At 35.9% G+C, this 25,703-nt stretch overlaps 1 protein-coding gene across 2 annotated transcripts in view; it reads left to right on the top strand.

The window, feature by feature from the left end:
- The window catches only part of UBA6 (ubiquitin like modifier activating enzyme 6), an 85,384-nt gene extending 63,759 nt beyond the window's left edge, over positions 1 to 21,625 (top strand). For both annotated transcript variants that reach the window (XM_026719590.2, XM_087916462.1), the window contains 12 exons: positions 116 to 196; positions 489 to 617; positions 3,678 to 3,729; positions 3,810 to 3,873; positions 5,102 to 5,171; positions 7,216 to 7,287; positions 11,259 to 11,376; positions 12,537 to 12,730; positions 12,883 to 13,010; positions 13,824 to 13,911; positions 14,168 to 14,262; positions 19,108 to 21,625. In XM_026719590.2, the coding sequence (XP_026575375.1) occupies positions 116 to 196; positions 489 to 617; positions 3,678 to 3,729; positions 3,810 to 3,873; positions 5,102 to 5,171; positions 7,216 to 7,287; positions 11,259 to 11,376; positions 12,537 to 12,730; positions 12,883 to 13,010; positions 13,824 to 13,911; positions 14,168 to 14,262; positions 19,108 to 19,243 (1,227 nt within the window). In that variant the 3' untranslated portion in view covers positions 19,244 to 21,625. The remainder of the gene's footprint in view (positions 1 to 115; positions 197 to 488; positions 618 to 3,677; positions 3,730 to 3,809; positions 3,874 to 5,101; positions 5,172 to 7,215; positions 7,288 to 11,258; positions 11,377 to 12,536; positions 12,731 to 12,882; positions 13,011 to 13,823; positions 13,912 to 14,167; positions 14,263 to 19,107) is intronic.
- Positions 21,626 to 25,703: the final 4,078 nt, after the last annotated feature.

Below are 25,703 nucleotides of genomic sequence, written 5' to 3'. Positions count from 1 at the left end.
TTGAAAGGAAGAAAAAGTAGAAATGAATTGCAATCCTGGTTTCTTTTTCTATCAAGAAAATGGGTAATATGCAGTAGTATTTTCTTATAACATTTGATTTTTTATTTTTTTTTAGTTTGAAAGTGCTTTTTCACATAAGCCTTCCCTGTTTAACAAGTTCTGGCAAACCTATCCATCAGCAGAAGAAGTGTTACAGGTGATATTCTAAATTATGATAGAAATTACATGTGGAATTACTATGTTTGCCATTTAATAAGTAAATTTTATGTAATAAGTTTTACATATTTGACTGAATATTAATTGTTTAATATAATTAAGTCTGTAGCACATATTTGTGTTTTCCCAAAAAGCTCTGCAGAGGTTTGGTTATTATCTTGCATGTTTACTACTGATTATAATTTTGTATTAACATGTACTGTGGAAATACATTTGTTTTAATTACATGTAATTTGTGACCTATATTCAAGGCTTGTTTTTATGTTTTCTAGAGAATAAAATCTGGGGAAAGTTTAGAAGGCTCTTTCCAAGTGATTAAGTGCCTGGGTAGAAGACCAAGAAACTGGTCCCAATGTGTTGAATTGGCAAGATTAAAATTTGAGAAGTACTTTAATCATAAGGTATGAATGTTTTACTTATTTTATTAATAACAAGTGATAAAAATAGATAAAAATACAAAAAAAATTGTACATAAATTAAGCAGATTATTTATTTAAAATGATTTTATGCTATCATTTTTAAAATATGCTTTCTAAAATAATGCATTGATATATATATAGTTTATTATTTAATTACTTAGTTGTCAAGCTAATCAATGGTAAAATACAATATTTTCTAAAATGAAATAGGCAAAAAGAAATAGAATAAAATATATATGTGCTAAATACAGTCAGTGTTCAAATAATACACAATATCCTGATCTGTTCAATATAATGGGTTCTTACCTGAATTGCCTCATCTATAAACTTTGCAATTCTGCTAACAGTGTATACATTAGACCTCAAGAGGAAAGAGAGTAATCTTTGATTCATGTATAGCGATAGCAATTAACAGAGTGGAGCTGAACTGTATAAAACCAGAAACATCACTAGAAGCCAAAAAGGCAAGCTTATGTCTGATTCACTTTCACTATGTCATGCATGTACATGTCTTCTCTGAAACCAGTTTTTGCTGCCAAAAAAGATTGGGGACTGCTAGTCATGAGCATATTGGCATTTGTTGTCAAGGATCAGTGTCTTTTAATTTCATGGGTGAAGTCACTATTTGCAATGATCTTGGAGCCCCCCAAAATAAAATCTGTCACTGTGTCATTTCTTCCCCTTCTATTTGCTAGGAAATGATGGGACTAGATGCCATGATCTTAGTTTTTATTAAAATGTTGAGTTTCAAGCCACTTTTGCATTCTCCTCTTTCATTCTTATCAAGAGACTCTTTAGTTTCTCTTCATTTTCTGCCATAAGAGTGATACCATCTGCATATCTGAGCCTTGATATTTCTTCCAGCAATATTAATTATTTCTTGTGATTCAGTCAACACAGCTTTCTGCATGATGTACTCTGCATATAATTAAATAAGTAGGACAACAATATACAGCTATGTTGTACTCCTTTCCCTATTTTGAACAAATCAGTTCCATGTCTAGTTCTAATTGTTGCTTCCTGATCTCCATACAAGTTTCTACAGCTTGTTGTGATCTAAACAATCAAAGACTTTAGCTTAGTCAAAGAAGCAAAGGTAGATTTTTTTTAACTCCCTTCTTTTGGCATAGCCCAGCAAAAGTTGGCAATTTGATCTTTAGTTCCTCTTCTATCCCTTTTAAATCCAGCTTGTACTTCTAATAGTTCTCAGTTTACATATTGCTGAAGCCTAGTTTGTAGGCTTTTGAGGCCATGATCCATGAATGGGATTCTGGATGGCCAACTACCAATTAAAGAAGGGCTGATATTTTTTTAACTGAAATAATTGTTAGTTAAAAGTTCAACTGTACACTTCCCTCTTTGTGAACTTTAACAGGGGTTACAAAATAATCTGTGTTGATTTTACTAATATGTTGTGAAACCAGTTAAAGTTAGTACCAACTTTTGAAATAAATGAAATTAGATCAAATCTAATTTAATACAGGAAGAAGCCAAAAACAAATTCTTTAGTCCAAATTTTTGTCTTAGACTATCAACTCAAGCAATATATCTGATTATATATTCATTTGATTCAATTATTGTTTTTCAATAGTCGTGGTCCTTTACTCATAGCCTCGTTAAAGTATAAAATTGGTTCAGGTTAGTAAATTGAAGGTCGGATTAAAAAGTGATCAAATTAATAACAGACTAGCTGTAACTTCTATGCTAAGCAATAAATAGAAATTATTGGAAATTGAAGAGTCATTGTCGCCCCCTCGAAAAATTTGAATTCTAAAAATTTAATTTTCACCTACTGTTCTTATATTTTAATTTTACATATCCCAGAGTCCCTCTTTGAGGAAGATGGGGCATTTCAAAAATATGAAAAATAAATAAATAGCCCCTTTTTATTTTATGTATTTATATGTATTTCTACATTTGTATTCTCTTATTTATTTATTAAATTTAAATGTCACTTGTCTTACTGTTGCAACAATTCTAGACAGATTAAAAAGAGATAAAATATACAGTGAAAATAAATGAAACTTAAATGGGGACTAAAAACCAGGAGTATAGATGGCATAAGGGAGAAGTCTTTTCTCTTATCTCATCAGCCACCTCTTGTGACAAAGTGAAGGTGCTGACCCCAAGACAACCAGGAGAGCCAGGTTTTAAGGCCCTCCAGGAAGTCCAAAAGGTTTGGGGCAGATTTCATTTCCAATATTAAATTGTTCCAAAGGGTGGAGGCCATAGTGGGAGCCAACCAAAATTCCTTGACAAATGAGATTCATGGCAAGTCCCATCTGCTAGACTAGATGGATGTTTCAATCCCATTGGGGCAAGATGGCTCCTGATATCCTGGAATCCCTAGTAATGCAGCTCCACAAGACTTCAAAACTTAAAGGAAGTTTGTTATTCAAATTCATGACAGTGGTGCTATTCTACCAGTTTGGCCTGGTTCTGGCTTACCGGTATTGCTGAAGAGCAGCAGAGACTGAATTGGTTCTATCTGAGGAGCTGTTGTTGAGTTCACCTGCCCACCTGGGCTCCCATACTGACCTTTATTCCCTGCTTTTGAAGGGCAGCTGCTTTGCGCAGCACAGCAGATTGCCGCGCATCAGCTGCTGAAACTATAGGGAGAGTGCAGGATTGCAGGAGGTGAGTTGGAAAGCCTCTGCACATGCGCAAAGTGCGTGTTTGGCATGCACACGCAAAGCATGGCCATTAAGCCATGCCCACCGAACCCGTGGTACCCTACTTTGAAACCCCTGATTCATGATAATAAGAATATTTTATATGTGATCCAAGACAAATTGCTCTTCAAAGAGTGCAGCCTAAACAAGCCAAAAGTTGGACACACCTACTTTATAGTAATTACTATTTGAATATTAGTTCATAATAAATTTTCCAAGGGAAGAATTTGAAAATAGAAGTCCTGTGTTGTGTATCTAATTGCAGTTTCTTATCTGATAGACTTTAGAATAGTTTACATGCACCATGTTTTCATTAATGAAAAACATTTATATGTGCTCATTGAACTATGCTCTCTATTTTTTTACTTAGGCTCTTCAGTTACTGCATTCATTTCCTATTGATACACGATTAAAAGATGGCAGTAAGTGCAGTAATTTTATATTATACCAAATTTAATTTTGCTATTTTTAGCAATTAATTTGTTTTTCTTTGAATTGACAGGTTTGTTTTGGCAATCACCCAAAAGGCCACCTTTTCCAATTCAGTTTGATTTTAACGACCCTTTGTAAGTAAATTTCTCTTTTTTATATATTGTTATTGTAATTGACAAAATACTTACTGATATCTATAGACTTATAGAACTAGTTTATATATTGGTGTTTCTATACAAATATGGTATCAGAAGATCTTTTATGACTAAGAATAAGCTCTAAGTCCTGTAATAAAACCTTTTGATGTATACATGTGTGACTGAATTGCTGCTTTTTTTTTTTTTGCTAGTTTGGTGTTATCTCTGAATGCGTCATTCAGTAACTTTTAAAACATATATTTTTACATGTGCCAACCACATGAAAGTGCTAATTTTATAAATATTTCAATGAAAATTCATGCCTAAATTTGGTTTGCATTTATATCAGAATGAGAATTTGAATTCTAGATCCAAGATACTGTTTCCTGATTACTTCCAACTCCCCAAATGTCTCATTGCTTCAAGAACTTGCTCCGTATTTTGTCATATGTCCATTGGAAAAGGTGCACCTTTTGTTTCCAAATCCTATCAAGATATGGGAATTCCGAGTTCTTTATTTGGTTTTTACAGCCAGTAACAATTAGCTTTGGGCTAATAATTCTTATTTTTGCTTTATTTAACGGAGGTGGTGTAGCATCCTGAATACTTGCTCTGGCATAATAGTGCTTTATAATCATTTCAAGCTTCTAAATATAAATTAATGGACTGAAAGGGAGAAGCAAAGAAAAAGATTGAAGGGTTGGTTGGAAGGATAACAAGGAGGGGTAACAACATTCACGAACCCAAAGATAAATTCTCTCTTTCTCTCTCTCTCTCTCTCTCTCTCTCTCTTTCTATTCCCCCCTCTCTTTTTTTTTAACCAAAATTTTTTAAAAAAGTTTTCCTTTGGTGAAACATATTACACTTGATGTCTAGAAATGTTAGAAAACACTGCCTCTAAGAATTCAATATTCTTTTTCCAGAACATTATAATTGGAGAACTTCAATGAAATAATACCTTTGATTCAAAAATAAGTCCTACAAATTATATTTCTAGATATACACTGTGACTTTCTACAGATTTCAAAGGGCTGTCATAGCTTTAGGAAAGCCTCAGTTGATTCTGAACATTCTCACAGAACACTCTGCTATGTTTAAGAGCATCGATTATTTTCTCCAAAAGAATCTGATTTGATGAGATTCAGTTAAATGCAGTTTGCCATAAACTTGATTGTGGAAACTTTTTGTTTTACTTTCCTACAATCTCTCTCTCCTTTTTCTTTAGGCATTACAGTTTCATACTGAGTACAGCAAAACTGTTTGCAACAATTTATTGTATCTCTTTTACAGAAAAGGTAAACCTTCAAATAGCTGATGCTGTATTTGTACTACAGGTAGTCCTTGAGAAATAACAGGCCACTTAACAACAATTAAAAGTTATGACTGACACCCTAAAACTATATATGACCCTATTTCAAAGTTACAACAGCTGCAATGGTACTGTGGTGATTCGCCCTTTTGACAGACCACTGGCATGCTGTAGCACTTCCCACTTCTCTTCCCCCCACCCCCATCCTGTCATTCCTGCAGTTTTTGGGTGTCTCCCCAAGCCTCCCCATACCTCCTGGAAGCAGCTATCATTTTGGGGGCCATGATAATTCCTTGCTAAAATGACAGCTGCTGTCAAAGCTTTCTGTGCCATTTAGCTGACCCCCTACCAACTAGTCAGCAGGAGACTGTGAATGTCTTCTGCCTCTGGCCTGGCTTTAGGAAGCCAGACCTTGCATAAAAAGCAGCTTCAGGATAAGCTTCCCAAAAGCTTTCCCTTATTTAACTCCCTTCTTTCCCCAAAAAGTCACATTTCTTCAAAAACAAAAAGCAAACAAAAAACCAAGGTGGGAAGGTAGACTTACTGCTCTCCCCCTTACACCAATTAGTTGTTAAAACTAACCTCTCCCTCTCTTCTCCAATCTCTTTTAAAAACCTTAGCTTGACTCCAGACTGAAGAGTAGAGGAACAAAGCAACAAAGGAGAGAAAATCTTTCTTCAGCTTTTTCTCTAGAACTGGAAGAAAAAAAATAATCTCCAAAATTACTTGACTAGAGATTTGTGCCTCAAAATGGAGTATACTAGGTCTTTGAAACTTTAGCTGTCCATCTGATTTAGAGCCCAGCTAATACTTAAAGACTGGACTGCCTTCCTCTGGAGACTTGAAGCTTTGAACACCCAGAATCCTCCATTTGTAATAACTTTTGGAGACGATGCTCAAGGGAAAATGTTGCAGAAAGGTTTTATTTCTTTGCTTATTTTATACCAGTACTTTTCAGCTTGGAGATAAAGTATTTTAAAAAAGATAGAGATTGGAAAGCAAAGGGGGAATTTAGTTTTAGTACATAATTTGGGGGGAGTGTCAAGTCTCCCAGCTTTTTTTTAAATTGGAATGTGGTGTTCTGAGGGAGGATGGTATTAAACAAGGGAAAGATTTTGGGAAACTAGTTCTGAAGCTGCCTTTTACAGAAGGACTGGCTTCCCAAAGTCAGGCAAGAGGCAGGAGAGCTTTGCAACCTCCTGCTGGCCAGCTAATCGGAGCAGAAAGCTCTGAAAGGCTAGGTAACTTATCCTTTTTTTGCCCCAGAATGCAGGGCATCTTGTTAGGAGGAAGACAGGGACAGAATTAGGAAAGACAGGAGCAACCAGTATTTTTTCCCCCATTGTTTCTCCCTGACAAGACAGTTATCTGTGCTGCAGGCTGCTTGCAGGATGGGGAAGGCCTAGACAAGCCAGAAGCAGGCAGGCTGATGCCCACTAGGCCTCCCAGGATCTCCTCAGGAAATGCACTAGGGAGAGCAGGGAGAACTGGTCATTACTTGAGGCAGCTCATTTAATATTGTCCCAATTTTCAACCCTAATGGGCAGTCTCTATTAGGGTCATAACTCAAGGAGTACCTGTAATCTGTTTTTGTTAGTTTTTCAGAGTAATTTGAAAAGTCAAGAAACAGGGGTGGGAACTTTGTAAATCCAGTGTCTAGCTGGATTTAAAGGAATAAAAATCCTCATAACTGGTGTTTTAAATAAGTCTTCTGAATTGAATATTTTCCCACTTCATTTTATCTGAATTATCCTTCCTAATACTCTGTTTTCCAGGTTTTATTTATCTTACAATATATTTATTCTGATCAATTATATGTGTGAAAGAAATATTGTCTAGGAAACATTATCAGTCATATTTTGATAAACACACTCAGGAAATTATCTCTAACATTTCATGCTAAACTGTATTTATAAATTGTTTTGCTGGTTGATTTCCTTGTTTTGGAGTGGAGTGAGAAGTGAAATAACTTTGAAGAGTGCCTGTTTCATGCAATTAATAATTATTGGTTTTTTAAAAATAAAATATAGGACATAGCACAAGACACTATTTTCAAGATAATTTCTGGGTTAAAGATTCAGGAGTTTCGACCTTCTAACAAAGTAAGTTCAACTGTTGAATAATTTTTCTGATTATTGCCTAGGATAGTGGATGGATGGACAGAGATAGAAAGATAGACAGATACCTTGTTTCCCAGAAAATAAGACCTATTCAAAAAAATAAGCCCTAGTTTGATTTTTACATGTGCACATAATATAATATTAGTCCTCCCAAATAAGCCTTAGTTAAGACCCTGCCCATTCCGTCCCGCCATCTGGTTGTACAAGGTGGAGCAATGTGCATGTGTAAAAGCAGGCTAGGGTGGGGTGGAGCTGCCCCACATGCCCTGCACCCGCTTACCTTAGGACCGTTGCTGCCAGGCTTCCCACGCCCCTACCCTGTCACACTGCTGCCCGACTTCTTCGGCTTCTTGCAGCCAGATGCTATGTGACTTCTGTTGGTGCTGCCGCTTGCATCAGAAGGCCATATGGCACATTGTGCTGGTGCTGCCACTCGCGCATACAATGGCACATCACACCACACCACACAATCTTCTGCTGTGAGCGGCAGCACTGGTGTGATGTGCCACACAGCCTCCTGCTGTGAACAGTGGCACCAGCACAATAACCCATGTGGTGTCTGATCACGAACGACTGAAAGTGGTGAAGAAGTTGGGCAGTGGCATGATAGGTATCAAGCTGTGGGAGGCCTGGCTGCAGTGGTCCTAAGATAAGCAAGTGAGGCATCCCTTGGAAATAAGACTTGGTGTTTATTTTGGGACCCAAAAGAAAATACAAGCAGATCTCATTTTTGGGGAAACATGGTAGATTGATGGGTGGATGGATGGATGGATAGATAGATAGATAGATAGATAGGTAGGTAGAATAAATGCCAGTTATCTTGAAATAAATTGTGCTGAACATAGAATAAATTAACTTGGGTGGGTATCCTTAGTGGAATTCTGGAAATAAAGGGGAAAAAAACATCAAAGGAAGGAAAAGGAGACCTGAAAGCCTCAGTCATTCTTTTTAGTGGCAAAACCTGTGATCCACAAAAGTTCTGCTACAGTTAGTTGAATAAGAAACCTGAAAAACCTGAGAAAATGGAACGGATAGAACCTTCAGGAACAACAGGTGTTAAAAGGCAAGGGACAAGTCTCTGACTTCTTCTATTACAAATAGTCCTTTTGATGGCAATTGAGATTGAGATTGTGATTGTCATTGCTAAGTGATTCAATCATAAAGTGTGACATCATGTAACCACAGCAACAACATTCCAGTCAGTCCCAACCACTGTTATAACCCCAAGAGTAATAATAGTGGCTGGGATTGGGACAAGAGGTGTAAATTATTAAGATTCTCAGGTAAGAAACCCAGAGGTGTGAGTGGAGTGGAGTGGGGGTGGGGAAGACCTTGGGAGGGCCAGTGCAGGACATGCATAAGTTGGGGGAAAATTTGGGAGGCTGGGTACAGTTTGCATCTGAGTGTAGAAAGACCAGGGGCTTGGACAACATGATAAGAGTGTAAGAAGGCTGAATGTGTAGACAATAGAGTGCAAGTCTAAGATGGTGGGGTGAGTGGCATGCTGGGAGTGCAGGCCAGGACATCACAGTGGGCATATAGAAAAGCCAGAGAATGAATGGTGTGGCATGACCACAGGAAGTCTGGGGTATGGGCAGAGTGGTGGCATGTGAATGCAAAAAGGCTAAAGGTGCTAACCAGAATGACTTGGAATGTTCCCTATTATCTTCCCTATTGACTTTACTTGTAGGAAGCCTGTAGAGAAAGTTGTAAATGGTAATCATATATCCATGGATGTTGCAACCTTTGTAAGCGTGAGTCAGTAGCCAGAATCTAAATCACGGTCACATGACTGCAGTGATACTGTGAGGGCCATAACTTGCTGACAAATCTTGCTGTTGTGAGCCATCCATAGTTCTTAAGTTAGGCAGCCATTTAAGTTAGATACAGATGTGTGTGTGTGTGTGAGAGAGAGAGAGAGAGAGAGAGAGAAAGAGTGAGTACATACCTACATACTTTGCACATTTATAAAAATCATAAAGCAGGCACTTCTCAATTTTGTAATTGTTCAGCTTAATAAAGGGACTTATGACTGTGATTCAAAGTAATGCCCCCCTTGGTTACATGCTTGCAGTCTGGGCTTTTGACAACCTGTTTACGTTTACAACAAGTTGCCAAGCCCTCTGTGATCATTTGATCACTATTTGCAACCTTCCCTGCTGGCTTCCTCAGAAAGTCAATAGGGATACCAGCAGAGAAGCTAGCAATTCACTGCTGCAGGAGTCCCTCTGGTTTTTGAGGGCTGACTGAAAAAGGGTCCCATGCAACCCATTTTAGGACAGACATTTTCAGCCAGCCTTATTGAAAGCTGAAGGGTTGCCAGCCAGTTTGATTTTGCTCTGATACAGCCCTATTATTAAGCAAAGATACTAGTTTAAAATGTCTGTAGCCAAAGCCAAGATGCATTTTAGACTGCGCTGTCTGGAGTCACATATGTCATTTGGGCAGATATGTAAATTTGTTTAATAAATAAAATAAATAAAAAGTGCACCAGGCTAAAATCCCTTTTTTGATTTTGTCATGGACTTTTCTAGCCAGTGTCCCTCCGCCAAGCAGCCCTCTTATTTTCAAAAATTCTGGATGAAAAAAACTTTCTCACCTTTTAGAAATTATTTTTTATTTATCGTACAGCAAAAACATGGATTTATAGTGGTTCAAATGTTAATGTCCAGACCACCCAGCCATTCAAGGATAGGGTGGTCTATGTTGAAAAAAATCAGACATTGGGCCGGTGTAAGCTCTTGATGGACATTCGGACACAATGTAATGGAAATTTTGTCAAGGAGCACCACAGTCACACTGAGGGTTACAAGACCCCACTTAAACAATGAGTCCTGGCAGATAGCATGTTGGATTCAGATCTTGTTCAGAGTTGACCAATGCTGGTGAGGAAAGTCAAAACCTGGTACCTCTTGTGTAGGGTCACCTACATAACTGCCTGTAAATGGGTGTTCAGCATTCCATTTGGCTTTCCACTGTGTGTTGATGTCAAAGTTGTTAGGCAGCTGTCTAACCTTTTTAAAAGATTTCATGAAATGGCTTTCAAACCAGAAAATTAGCAAAAACAGTGTTTCTAAATGCTATACAAGCTAATGCAGTGGCTTCCAACCTTTTGGCACCAAGGTTTGGTTCTGTGGAGAGAGGTCTTTCCATGGACTGGTGGGGGCATGGGTTTGCATAGCTCCTTGCATTTCACAGATGGGGCTTCGCTTATTTGTGTGGCCTGGTTTCTGGCATGCTGTGGCCCAGTGCTGGTCCACAGACCTGGGGTTGCGATTCCTGGGCTAATGTACAGTGGGGAAGGGAGTCAGTTGTCTGTGCCAGAGAATGAAAGCTCTGTTTCTTTCTTTCTCCAGCACAGACAGCCTTGTGCTGGACTAAGAACTCATATGTAGAAAGAGGAACTGACTATCTGACAGAAAAAGGAAGCTTGTATGCATTTTACTCTCAGCAAGACTTGATGAAAAAGATCCCTCATGGAAGGGCTTCTTTATTTAGCTTCGCTGAGAGCAAAATTATTGCCTGAAGGAAAGACTCCACCTCTTTGGCAAGCAGTATTTTGTTATCCAAGAGGCTCGGTAAACATTGGTTCTCCACATGAAGAGGAGGTGTCAGTCCTCTTTCAGCAAGTAGATCTCTCACTCCATTTGCATGCTCCATTAAAGTAGTAAGTCGAGAATTACTGTATAACCAAGTCTTCCCTAAAGCTTGTATCATCATTTTGGTATGTGGTTTTTAGGCATAATGTACCAATCTGCTGCTTTTTATATTTATCTTCTCAGTCTAAGTGTGGTTGGTCTCAATCCCAAAATGTGCTACTTTAAATTATACTGCAATGAAAAATTGTATTTTTCCCTAATGCTTTATTTTTATATTTTATAATAAGGAGCAATCTTTTTCTCAATTAATTTAAATAAAATATTTGTGGTACTATTTATTGTTAATGTTTATAGGTTGTACAAACAGATGAAGCAGTACGGAAACCAGATCCTATTCCTGTAAGCAGTGAAGATGAAAGAAATGCTCTTCTTCAATTGGAGAGTGCAATCTTGGCCAACAAAGCTACAAAAAGTTAGTATCAATTATTAGAAATATAGAAAACTGGCTTTTAATCAGATTGATCCACTCAATAGTATATATACATTAAAAACAATTATATTAAATTTACATCAAGATATAATCAAACAATTGATAAATATATAGAGGAAAAAAAGAACCACAATGAAAAGGAAGAGAGCAAAAGATTTTCACAAAAGAGATTTTATATGATGTTTGAATGTCAGGTCAGAGGGGATTTGACTTTAGATATGGTACACAATTTAGCTTATTTAAATAATTTACTGAAGGGCAAGCTCTCATTAAGAAATCTAGCAAAGCTTTAGTACTTGAAAGTTAAGTATTAGTACTGTGACAAGTAAAAGATTTCTGATTTCCATAAAATCAGCATTAATTAGTAGTCAGGTTAAACTCTATGAAGGTTTTTAAGGCACTCCATATATATTTGTTTTATTGGTGATCAATTAATCTTGTTGCTATATAGAATGCTTTATTATATGTCTTTGTACAAATATGGCTGCCTCAAAAATGAAGCACAGACTTTTCTGTATTCTGGCTAATGGCTTGGTGTGATGGCAATAATGGAACTGACGAAACTAGTTCTTAAACATTTACCAGTACATAGTACTACATACAGTTGTCGCAACCGTGAAATCTGAATGATACACTCTATAAGAAAATCAAAACAATATAAAGGACTCTTTCAAATTATAAACCTAATTTTTCAAAAGGACAGCTAAGCAAGTTAAACTTCTATGACTATATTATGTTTTGTTAGATGTGTAATTTTGCTTTTCCTAAGAAAATTATCCTAATATCAACTTTTTAATAAGTTTTTAACTATTCTACATTAATGAAAATGTGGATCTGTATAGAAAAATAGATATGTTGCTTCTTGATGTGGTATGGTCCAATTTTGTTTTATTTTGTTCTTCTTTCTATAAGTATACTGTTTTTAAAATATGGTTGATTCCAATCTATTCCTTTTTGCTGAAAGATACCTTCAAATTGTCTCCTTATTCCAGAAGAAGTTTTCTGCAGCTGATTAATATTTCTAATAATTTCCCATTTTATGGCTTTTCAGATACTATTAGTATAAACAAAATTTTCCTTAAGGAAAATTAAAATAAAAAATAATAATTATGAATTAATAAAGAAATTTTGTTTCTGATTAGGTGATTTACAGATGAAGGAACTTAACTTTGAAAAAGATGACGACAGTAATGGTCACGTAGATTTTATTACAGCAGCTTCCAATTTGCGTGCAAAAATGTATAACATTGAACCCGCAGATAGATTGAAAACAAAACGTATCGCTGGAAAAATCATCCCTGCTATTGCAACTTCTACAGCAGCTGTATCTGGCTTGGTGAGGAAGACTGCATTTTTATTCAAATACAAAAATACACAAGTTTGTAGGTCATTATGTATGTTGCACACATCCAATGTTATTTTAGTTGTATTTTAGATAAAATATGTCAGTTTTCCCTGTTTTTATATTCCTTTCTTTTTCTTCTCTAGGTGGCTTTGGAATTGATCAAAGTAGTGGGTGCCTGTCCATTTCAAGCATATAAGAACTGTTTTTTCAACTTGGCCATTCCAATAATTGTCTTTACAGAAACAGCTGCAGTTAGAAAAACAGAAATAAGGTAAATTAAGATATCAAACAGGATATATTTTGAATATGCAATTTTCTAATGAAATCTCTATATACATTAAGTATTATGTAACTGAGCAAAATTAATATTTTAGAATATCACCTCCTACCAGACAGGAAATACAAAGAGTATATAACAATATTGTGTTCTAATTTTGGGGGGAACAGCATTTTGTAAAATGTCCCAATGGAACATTTGCACCAAGTTGTGTTACGACAGCATGGAAGTCTAAACATTCCAAACATTCTGTATTACATATGGAACAAAGCTCTAAGTGTTTTTAGTATTACACTGCAGGGCACAATGAAAATTTGGATTAAAAGAAATGGGTAATAATCCCAAAGTAGGAGGCGTAGGAGATGTCGTTTATAGATAATGGGAAGATCTATTATAAAACCAACTATCAGAGAAACGTGGTTTAAGTCAATTCCAAGAAATTAATTTGTAAAAATTCCTGAAACAGGCTCCTCCCTATTCATGTAAAGTTAAAGTGAGGGAGTTGTAATATTCTGTTACTGTAACTGTTCTAATAAATGCAATACTTTCTCTGTCTCTCAATATCTTTCCATCTACCTACTTATTTACCTACCTTACCTATCTACCCATCTATCTACTTACTTTAGCCAATGACACTGGGAGGTTAATTCAATATGACATTAGCTCAGCAACTTAACATTCAACAAATGGAACTATTTTTTTCCTTTGCTATGCAACTTGAAAGCTGAACTGTAACATCAGTTTGGCAATTTCTTATTCTTATTTTAGGGATTTACAAAAATGCTTTTCATTCTTTTTTTGTAACAGAAATGGAATATCTTTCACAATCTGGGACAGATGGACTATTCATGGGAAAGATGATTTCACATTGTTGGACTTCATAAATACTGTCAAAGTAAGACATTTTAATAAAATATATATTAGAATAATTGAGAGACCTATTAATGTTCTGATATATTTCATTAAAAACTTTGCTGCCTTTTAAGTCATTAGTTATCATCAGCTGAAGTTTTTCTTATGATATGTTTACTAAAGAAACAAAAATTATATAAAATAAACAAAAATGATCACACTGAATTGTTTTTTTTCCTTTGTTTCTGCTCCATTTTCTATCTCATACAGTTAAAGTTTTTTAAATGTATGTGTTACAGGAAAAATACGGAATTGAACCAATCATGGTTGTCCAGGGAGTCAAAATGTTGTATGTACCTGTAATGCCTGGCCACGTTAAACGATTAAAGCTGACGTAAGTTTTAACTGGGCATAAGTCAAAAATTAATGGGGACTTTCAGTTTCTATCAAAAAAATCTGTTTTACTCTGGTTATGTTGGCAGATTTCTTTTTGAAATAGATTGATATTCTGTGTATTGTCTAGGGAATAATAGTAACTTTTGTTGTTTGGGTTACTCCTCTTAAATGCTAAGAGAAGTTGGCCTTCTTCTAGTTCCAACATTGCTTAGCATCAAACATTAGAACCTTATAAGATTTTATATAGTCTGGTTTTCATTACCTTTGTTTGAATGGGTGGGAAAAATGCTATCTTAAAAGAAAAAAACCATCGGAAGAAGTTCTGTAGTTTAACTGTTATGTTCATTGTGAGAAGAAAAAAGAAGAAAAAAATTTCAGTTTCTATGATTATTTTTTCAAGAATTGTTGTGATAATTCATTACTGGTACATGGTTTATGTTTTCATTTTGGTGGGAATGTTATTTGATTATCTGTAAAAATAGCTGATTTCCAACCCTAATTTACATAAAGTCTATCTATTAACTTAATCACCATATAATAAGTTTCTAGAGATGCTGAAGTGACATGGAAATGCAGGGCTTCTCATTTAGATTAAATCAGTAACACTTGATTAGTAGCTGGGTGAGGAGAAATTTGGTTTTAATTTTATTGTACACGATACCTCCCTTGAATACCCATTCAACTGTTCTGTACTGTCTGCTTTAGGTTCACTTGGCTGATTCTTTACAGGTAGTCCTTGACTTACAACAATTGAATTCAAAATTTCTGTTGCTGAGTCAATTGTTAAGTGAGTTTTGCCCCATTTTACTACCTTTCTTGCCACAGTTATTAAGTTGAATCACGCCAGCTGTTAAGTTAGTAACATAACTGTTAAGTGAATCTGGCTTTCCCATTGACTTTGCTTGTCAGAAGATCACAAAAGAGGATCATATGACCCAAGGCCACTGCAACCATCATAAATATGAATCAGTTGCCACGGTGTCTGAATTTTGATTCATGAGGATGGTGCAAAAGTTGTAAGTGTGAAAAACAGGCATAAATCACTTTTTTCAAAGCTATTGTAACTTCAAATGGTCACTAAATGAACTGTTGTAAGTTGAGGACTATCTGTAAGTCTCCGGGGCATGGTTTCCATTAGTACACTGTTCTATTGAACTGGAAGAACATTCATCTTCTGAAATCTTTCAAGTGGATTTTTTTTTTCTGGATCAAAATGAAAAAAAAATCAGTGTTAATTGATCTTTTACTATTGTATGTATTTTTATTAACAATTTGGATTATAATAATTAAATATAATACAAATTTAGAAATTAAAACAAGTATTAAAATGCAAGAAAATCAAAGAAAAAATAAATAAATAAATATACATGATTTGCAACTTTATTCACAACATATATAAACAAATTTAATAACACTTTACCTTTTCTAAATCTGCAATAGTTTTCCTCCTTATTTCGTATCCCATCTCTTATAAATAAACAATCCATAAAATATAATCTTTTGAAACCTGGTGTTAGGGGAAAGTACAAAAATGTTAGCCAGAAGTAATGCACAAACTTTATGTTCCTTCCTTTTACTTCTTTACTTTATTCAAATATTGAATTCTTCTTTATTTCTTCTTTGTCCTATTATATAGAGTTCTACATGGTTTTAACAAATATCTTTTGTAAATTCAGTAGGAAACAAATTATCCAGGTCATTCTCTTAGCTTGTCATTTGTATTTTCCTTTTAAATTTTAAAATCTCAGCTAGTTTCTTTTGTAGGTTCAGTGAAACATTGCTTTCTAAATAATTATTTTGGCCTGTCAATTGTAAATCAATTTTTGATACCAAGGTGTCCTGCAGTCTCCCTGTTGAAACAGCCACCCGAAGCATATATGGGTGATCTCATATTTCTTCCTTATACATAGAGAATCCAATAATGATCTATGAATGTCAGCTCCGCTTTTGCTGAGTTGTCTTCAGTTGTTCTTTGTTGTTGTTAGTTGCGAAGTCATGCCCAACCCATCACAACCCCATGGACAATGTTCCTCCAGGCTTTTTTGTCCTCTATCATCTTCTGGAGTCCATTTAAGCCAGTGGTTCTCAACCTTCCTAATGCCATGACCCTTTAATACAGTTCCTCATGTTGTAGTGACCCCCAACCATAAAATTATTTTCGTTAAAATGATGATACATGGCATAGGTCAGTCAATACAGTTCATTAAAGTTTCCTATGATTTACCATTCTCTGTGTTATTTTTTTACATACCTGTTACTATCACAAGGGGGAAGTATTCACATCAACCATAGCTGAATATAAAAAGACAGATCAGCATCCAGATTAAGTTCCCATGGTACAGTTATTATTTTTTACAGTAGTTGATGATTTTACAGTACATGATTTTACATTTATCCAGTAATTATAATCCATGAAGTGTCTCTTTACCTCCAATACTGCTGCTTTCAACACAGTAGCTGCTTTTAACAGAGTAGCTGCTCTCTACACATGTGTGACTGGTCCGCATAAGTACATTATGACGCCAACCCTGTCATATATACCTGTATTTGTACGGGGTGTATGTGATGGGGTTGCTGCAACGATGTCATCACACTGGGTACTCATATTTGGGCGTATCTGCATGTGGGCGGACCCGCCTGGAGACGGATAGTGGAGCAGTGTCTCGATTCCTAAGACCATCGAAAATATGTGTTTTCCAATGGTCTTAGGTGACCCCTGTGAAAGGGTCGTTTGACTCCCAAAGCGGTCACAACCCACAGGTTGAGAACCACTGATTTAAGCTCACGCCTTCTGCTTCAGTGACCCCTTTCAGCCATCTCATTCTCTGTCATCCTCTTCTATTGCCCTCAATCTTTCCCAGCATTAGGCTCTTTTCCAGTGAGTCCTTCCTTCTCATCAAGTGATCAAAGTATTTGAGTTTCATCTTCAGGATCTGGCCTTCCAAGAGCAGTCAGGGTTGATCTCCTCTAGGACTGACTGGTTTGATCACCTTGAAATCCAAGGGACTTGCAGGAGTCTTCTCCAGCACCATAGTTCAAAGGCCTCAATTCTTTGGCATTCAGCCTTTCTTATGGTCCAACTTTCACAGCCATACATTGCAACTGGGAAAACCATGGCCTTGACTAGACACACTTTTGTTGGCAGGGTGTTGTCTCTGCTTTTTAGTATGCTGTCGATTTGCCACAGCTTTCCTTCCTAGGAGCAAGTGTCTTTTAATTTCTTGGCTGAAGTCCCCATCTGCGGTGATCTTGGAGCCCAGGAAAATAAAATCTGCCACTACCTCAATTTTTTCATCATCTATTTGCAGGAATTGAAAGGGCTGGATGCCATGATCTTAGTTTTCTTAATGTTGAGTTTTTAGCCAACTTTTTCACTCTCCTTCTTCACCCACATCAAGAGGCTCTTTAGTTCCTCTTCACTTTTTGCCATTAGAGTGGTATCATCTGCAACTTCTACCTTTTCCCAAATTGCTGTCAGGACAATTATTCTAGAACTCTCAGTTTCAGATGCATATCACCTTTAAATATCCTTTTTGAGGATATCTCCTTCCATGGTAAAAACAAATACTGCATTTTTAGCTTTTTATGATAAGACTGTTTAGTGGAATGCACATTGTTAAGCAGAAAACATGGGTTTAATATTATTGGGCGATATAAAATTATTGTTCCACCACATGATTGTTTTCTGTCAGCATCTTATTTTGTAACTGAAAAATAATATGACATATTGCATAGACACCCAGTTACTGTCATATGCAAAATGGTCATAAGTCAATTTTTTGAGAGCCATTATAACTTTGACCAGTCCCTAAATGAACTGTTGTAAGTAGAGGACTACTGGACATCTTTTTGATTTCTGTAATCCTTGCTCACTGGGAATAATCCATTTAGATTTTTTTTCTTTAAATTAGGAAAGAAGTAATCATAGATATGGGTGTTCTAGAAAAATGAAATATAAATAAATAAAAAATCATGGATTAGATCCTAGATAGAAAACACTTTCCTGTTTATTCAAGGTACTTAGATTTTAATCTTTTAATTCTGTCTTTACTTTCTATTTTATAGTTTGTGGTTTTGTTTTTGGATTTTAAAAAAATGTTTTTGTGGATGTTTATTTGAATGTTGTTTAATAATCTGTATAAATGCTAAGAGTTTAGGACAAAGAGAAAATATGAAAAAAGAACTAGTACATACAAGGGCCTCGGAAAAAAGTGAGGGCACAGGACATTAAAGGTAGAGCTTGAAGCTATCTTTTTTTCCTTATCTCATACATCCTAAATCATATCACTTTATCAACAGGAGGAACACATGGCAAGCAGAATCACTGCAGTTTTAGTTAGTAACATAGTTGTTAAGTGAATCTTTCTCATTAACTTTGCTTGTGACCCCAGGACAGTGTGACTGTTATAAATACATGCTAGTTGCTAAGCGGCCAATTTTTGATCATACGACTGTTGGGATTCTGCAACATTCGTAAATGTGAGAAATGGTCATGTCACTTTCTTCAGTGCCATTGTAACTTTGAACTGTCACTAACTAATGGTCACAAGTTGATGATTATTTGTAACTACCTTTTCTTATCAAAAAGCAAAATTAATCTGGGAAGTTAGATCCCTACCTCAGAGAAGTCAGAAAAGATTAGAATGCCCCCTAACTATTGTACAATCACAACATATTCTTATTAACACATTTCAGATTGATTCTGATTCTTTATGTCCTTAATATAATTATAAATAAATATTATATATTGTAGAAATTATGTCTTGAATTAGTCTTCCCATCCTTCAAGGAACTTGTTTGTGATGTATTTGTTACTTTTAAACTTTTCAATCATATCTCATAGGATGCAAAAACTTGTGAAGCCAGTGGTGAATAAGAAATATGTGGACCTCACAGTGTCATTTGCTCCTGAAATAGATGGTGAAGAAGACTTGCCAGGACCACCAGTTAGATATTATTTTGCTCATGAAAATAACTGAGATAGGTCTATTGTTTACAACTTAGTAGGTCATATGAATTGAGCATGGCACCATCTCCTTTTTATAAATGGTACTATATACAAAGCCTTAATCCAGAATTGAACAGTGGAAGATGGTGAGCTCTTCTGAGAAGTCCTACAGAAAAATAACTTGTAATATTATAAGGAAATTTGAAGCTTGCTGGAAAATATTGCTGCTTTTTGTGGAAAAAATAAATTTTATTACTATCTGCAAAAGATCTGAAAGACAACTAAAAATCTGCACTGAAAACAGGAGCTGAGCATTATGTGAAGTGGCAATCAAGACTGGAGAAACTGCACCACGTTCCAAATGATTTTATTTTCCTGCTGTTTTTCGCCACTGCATCATAATACTGAACCCATCTATCCTATCCATTGCATATTGATCCTGTTTTCGTTGTATAAAATACAATTTTTGTATAAAATAGGATAAGTTATAGATAATAAAAACTAAAGTGGTAATGTTGGTTTATACTTACACCAGAAGTAGAACATCCAAAGCAACATTATGTGAAAAATTGCAGATATCTGTATTTATTTCCTAAATATTTGATTTTCTTAGGTCCTTTACATATTGTTGTAAAGAACTGTGTATAAAGAAGACTTATTTGATCCTAGTTGAAAAAATAATTAATACTTTTAATGGAAATATATTATATTTAAAAGAACTTTGAAATTTGAATTTAACTGACAGTCACATTATCCATTACTGGGCACTTGTTTGAAACCCCATCCAGTCCTAAACAAAGAAAGTGGGGATCAATCTTTCATAATAATCTTTCAATCTTTCATAATAATAATAGGAACATATAGACACATACCGCTTATTCAGTTATTTCTTTCCTACAGACTCTTAACATTTAGTGTATTATTATTGAACTGCTGAACTTGGTTAGGAGAAAACACTTAACAGGATAATTGATAGAAAAGTAAGCTTTAGTTAAAAAAAGTAAGCCTTGCTAAACCATTTTTTGTGGTTGGACCCACAAGCAGCAACACTGTTATATAATTACGAGTGATTCAGATTTAATACATCCAGTTGTTGAACTGTTTTATTGCATTCTCTGGCCGAGGAGTTTATTGTTTTTATGTAAGTCCCCTAGGTTTTATATTGTTGCTGTCACTTAACATGGAACTTACAGTGCTTGAGATGAAAATCAATAGGCTTAAACTTACTAGAAATGTAAGTGATTATCTCCTTTGGCACTATTTAATGTGGTGATTCTGTAAAGTATTTGGATATAAGCATGTTCCAGCTATAATGAATCTGATTGCAAACAGTTTAGACATGTAAAATTAAACATTAATTTTATTAGCAGAGGACAAGAAAAAGTTCAGTACTCTGAAACCAAGGTAGCTTCCAGAATGTGTGTTTCAACTCCTAAAAACCTCTGCAATAGTTATATTAGGTAGGAAATTCATGGAATTGAAATATTCACATCTGGAGAGCACTCAGAGTAAAAAAAAAAACAGGTTTAGCTTTGTATGAAAAAGTAGTGTTACAGAAGCATAATGCATTTTTTTCATGTATGTAGCCTCAATAAATTGTTGCCCATTATATATTGTTCCACCCCTGCTTTTATTGTCATTGTGTAAATTATGACAGCAAATTGTTCCTTGTTTCAGTGGACTTAATGCATCAAATATTATTCTGTGAGCTGAATCCATAGCAAACTTACTCCAACATTTGGGAGTTATTCTTAACATACAAAACTTTTTAAATTGTATTTTGCCAAATAAATATTTAATGTTTTTAGTATGAAATAGTTTTGGAGAAAGAAAATAACGATGTATTCAAAAAGGCTTAAAATTAAGAACCAGCAAAACAAGATTTCATGCATGAAGTTATAGTAAGCAATGTATTAAACAAATTAATTTTGTGTTTATTTAACAATCTGGATGTGATTATGTCTTGTGCTCTCTTTCTATTTTTCTTTGGGGTTACTAATCAGCAATCAGAAATAGCAACAAGACTGTATTTGCATATGCAAAACTGCATTTGATGTCATACATCAGCCAGTTTGAGAAATCTTTCCTTGCAAGTCTTTCTTGCAGATCTTACTTTATAGAAAAATACAAAAAAGGGCCATCGTCAACACAAAAATCTCCATACCTGTGGTGCAGCTACTTAATCTTGAAGATTATTTTGCTCACATAGGTAATCTCAAATAGGGCTATCAATTTAAAAGAAAAATATGTATAATTATATTATCCTTCCATAGTTTGCTTTATTTCTGAATTGATTTAAATACATTTTGAAGAATTATTTTTATTTGTGTATACAAAATAAAATGTACAGCATAAGCAGTTACAAAAACTGCTTTTTGTCTTTCATATTAAATAATTTAAAAAGGTAACATCAAAATGTGCATGACTTTGTCAGTATTTTGGGACATGTTGTAATATGAAAATATAATTGATGGTTTACAGTGAGAACCAGGCATGTAATTTTATTAACATACATCAAAATCATCCACTTTCATTAGAGGCCTAGTGTTTAGTATTCCATCACAGTACTGTTTACACTGAAATAGTAGCAGTAACAGAATAATTTACGTGTCCTGCATCCTACTTAGACTTGAACTCATTGCCAGAAGACTATGACTTCTGGTCATAAAGTCATGGACGTCTGTAGCATGGCACTATTGATTACCTCTTGATGTATGTTTGTAGGTTTTTTGTTTTTCTTTTGGAATGTACATTTTGCTGCCTAGAGCAAAGAAAAATACTATGTGTCCATACACATTAAACTGGTGATGCTCTCCACCATGCTTAAGACAGCAAAGAAATTAAAATGCTTTCACAATTACTTCTTACCTAACATCTGTTAACTGAGATGAATGTCTCACTGCATAATGCTAGGACAGGCACTGACAACTTGAGTGAGGAAATTGTTGCATGGTTAAGAGTTAAACAGCATGACCATGGCCAAAAATAGTACATAAGGTGGTAATATTGCAACAATGTCCAATTTCAGGTCTCCATCATTACCCCACATGATGTAATTATATATCCCCAATCTACAAGTAGTCCTCAACTTACATCTATATATTTAGTGACCACTCAAAATTACAACAGCACTGAAAAAAGTATAACAGTTTTTCACACTTGTGGCCATTTCAGCATCCCCATGGTCATATGCTCAAAATTTGGGTGCTTGGCAACTAGCACGTATTTATAACAGTTGTGCTATTATGCAATCACCATTTGTAATCTTCCCAACTGGCTTCCGACAAGTAATGTTACTGGAGGAAGCCAGATTTGTTTAATAACTGCATGATTCACTTAACAGCCGCAATGATTCATTTAACAACTGGAAAAAGTTTTAAAACGGGGCACAACTCACTTAACTCTCTTGCTTAGCAATGGACATTTTGGGCTCAGTTTTCATAAATCGAGGACTACCTGTATTCCCAAAGTGTGAGAAAACCAATTCATTGTAGTTAATGCTTCTTAAGAGATGTAAAGGGCAAATGAATATTAATAAAAGAAGGAACTACTTAGTTTCTTGTACTAGCTCTATCTTGTTTGAATTCATATTTGTATCCTGAAGCAAAAGAAATCAAACAAAGGGTCCTGTTTTTTCTTAATAGTCTCAGTATTGGCTGTTTTGAATTGATGCTGGCTTGTTCCTGTAAAGAGAATCCCCTCCCCAAGAATCTCTTAAAAACATTTCTCAAGGACAGTCACCCAGGAAGCAAAACAGAAAAGTCCCCATTAAAATAAAACAAGCTTTTTCTGTCTTCCTTTAACTGCTAAGACAGGTACCAATCAACCTTAAGAAAACTGATTCATTCATAAAGATAATATTGCCTGTTCATAAAACTGGATTCCTATTAAAATACTGTGTAGCAAATGGATCTCTGAGAGATGGAAAAACAATTAACGGGAGACTGAATCTGATCACCCAAGGTAAGGATGCATTAGGAACACAAAATCACCTATATCTGAATACATCCTTTTAGCCTACTCTGTGCACAACGAAGAGAAAATTATAACTCTAATTTAGATATTTCTGTCAAACATTGTAAACATGGAAGAAAACATCCTCACAAACATATCAACATGCTAGGAACAAAGGACTTAAAAACACATAAAAATCCACTAGCTCGCCATTCCAATTTGTCACCTTTCCCCAAGAACACACATTGCTGTTGGGGAAAAATGGAACCTCCTTTCCAAAAAAGCAGCTTGCTTCATGCTTTTTCTTTGCCTGCCATTTCTCTTCCAGCTTGGAATAAGAAGTGGACCAGGATCAATTCAATATTCTAGAGAAGAAACATACTTGATACTTAGCTTCTGCCTCCGGAATATGGGAAATGTAGGTTAAAAACTGTTCTAACCTGCAGAATAGATAGTTCTTACTCCTTGCATATTCTTCCATATTTCTCTTGTTTATTACCCTTTTACAAATGATTTTGAGACCCTTTATTAGGACACAACACATTAGAAAGCTTCCCTAAAAAGAAGGAAGAAATTCCATGAGAAAATCTTATCTCCCCTTTCTGTTTAACAGCCTCTTATATTGCTGGGGAGAAAAACTCCATCTCCATTCACAAAACATATCCTTAATTCATTAAGATGGAGGTATCATGTATCTGAAAACCAGGGAGGCAGTAATCCCAAAGCATTCCCGAAGCAGTTAGATGGCAGATAGGTGGAGATGGAGTGGGGAAAAGAGATCTGGCTGTTAGCTAACAACAGCCAGAGAAATACATTTATTTTGTAAGTGGGGAATATATTGTCTATGGAAACCTTACAATAGCTGGGAAAATAATGATTTAAAACACTGAAAAGGCAGCAGAGGATAAAGTCAGGAATTCAAGTGCAGGAGCCAATCAACATGCAAAGGCATGGCAATTTAACACCTAGGGCCAAGTGTTTCTTAAACATGAAAGTCAACAGAGAAAAAACATGTCTATTCAGAGGGAGAGTAGAGTAGCATAGTGCAGAGCAGAGCAGAACAGAACAGAATAGCCATAGCCATAGCACTTAGATTTATATATTGCTTCAAAGTGATTTACCTCCCTCTTTAAGCGGTTTACATAGCATATTGCCCCCAACAACCTGGGTCCTCATTTTACGACCTTGGAAAGGATGGAAGGCTGAGTCAATCTTGAGCCGGAGAGACCTGAACTGCCAAACTACTGGCAACCACTAACCAGAAGTAGCCTGCAGTACTGCATTTTAACCTCTGTACCACCGCAGCTATATAATAGGAGTGGAGTGGAGTGCAATGGAATGGAATGGAATTGAATTGAATTGAATAGAAAAGAAAGCTGGGAGGGATCTTTTAGGTCATCTAGTCCAACCCACTGCTCAAGCAGGAGACCGTATACTCATGATGGCGAACCTATGGCACGCATGTTGGAAGTAGCATGCAGAGCCATCTCTCCAGGCACGCCAGCCATTGCCCATTGCTCTTCCAGCCAGTTGGCCTTTGCACCTGAAGGAGTGCTGGAAACCGGAAGAGCAGCTCCCTGGCATGCATGCTTGCGCCAGCCAGCTGTTCTTTGTGTGCTCACGTGTGTTGGAAACTGGAAGACCAGGTGGCCAGCGTGCATGCTGAAGAAGCTTTTGGGGGAGCCTCTCTTCCAGTTTCCAGTGTGTGCGCACGTGCACATGCTCCTGTTTCGGCACTCGGTGCCAAAAAGGTTCACCACCACTGCCCTATACCATCTCTGACAGATGGCTATCCAATCTCTTCTTGAAAATTTCCAGTCATGAATTCTATTGGTTGATTGTTCCCACTGTCAGAAAATTTCTCCTTAATTCTAGGTTGAATCTTTTTTTGATCAGTTTACATCCCTTATTCCTTGTCTGGCCTTCAGGTACTTTGGAAAATAGGTTGACCCTTCCTCTCTATGGCAGCCCCTCAAATATTGGAATCCTGTTATTATGTCACCCTGGTCCTTCTCTTTACTAAATTAGCCCTGCCCAGTCCTTGCAACCATTCTTCATATGTTTTAGCCTCCTATCCCCAAATCATCTTTGTTGCTCTTCTCTGACTCTTTCTAGAGCAAACTTGCAGCCCGTGTCTGCGCTGGCCACACGCACCTGTTTTAGCAAAGGGGAAAAAGTTGTGATATGTCACATGATGACAACTTGATATTTGAGTTTGACACCCATGTTCTAGAATCTGAACATCTTTTTATAGTGTGGTAACCAAAATTGGATGCAGTATTCTAGGTTTGGTCTTACTAAGGCTTTATAGAGTAGTATTAGTACCCTACATGATCTTGACTGAATCCCTCTGTTAATGCAATTTAGGATTGCATTGGCTTTTTTGGCTGCCGCTGCACACTGATGACTCATATTTAATTGATTGTCCACTAACTCTCCAAGGTCCTTTTCACAGTTAGTGCTATGAAGCCAGATCTTTCCTTGATAAAGGAGATAACAAGCAGAATATTTCCCCAACCGTTTATCACACTTGTGTT

Source organism: Pseudonaja textilis, chromosome Z, assembly GCF_049901715.1.
Source record: "Pseudonaja textilis isolate UNSWEBS1 chromosome Z, rPseTex1.2, whole genome shotgun sequence".
Taxonomy (NCBI): Eukaryota; Metazoa; Chordata; class Lepidosauria; order Squamata; family Elapidae; genus Pseudonaja; species Pseudonaja textilis.
This window is presented reverse-complemented; position numbering and strand designations above follow the sequence as displayed.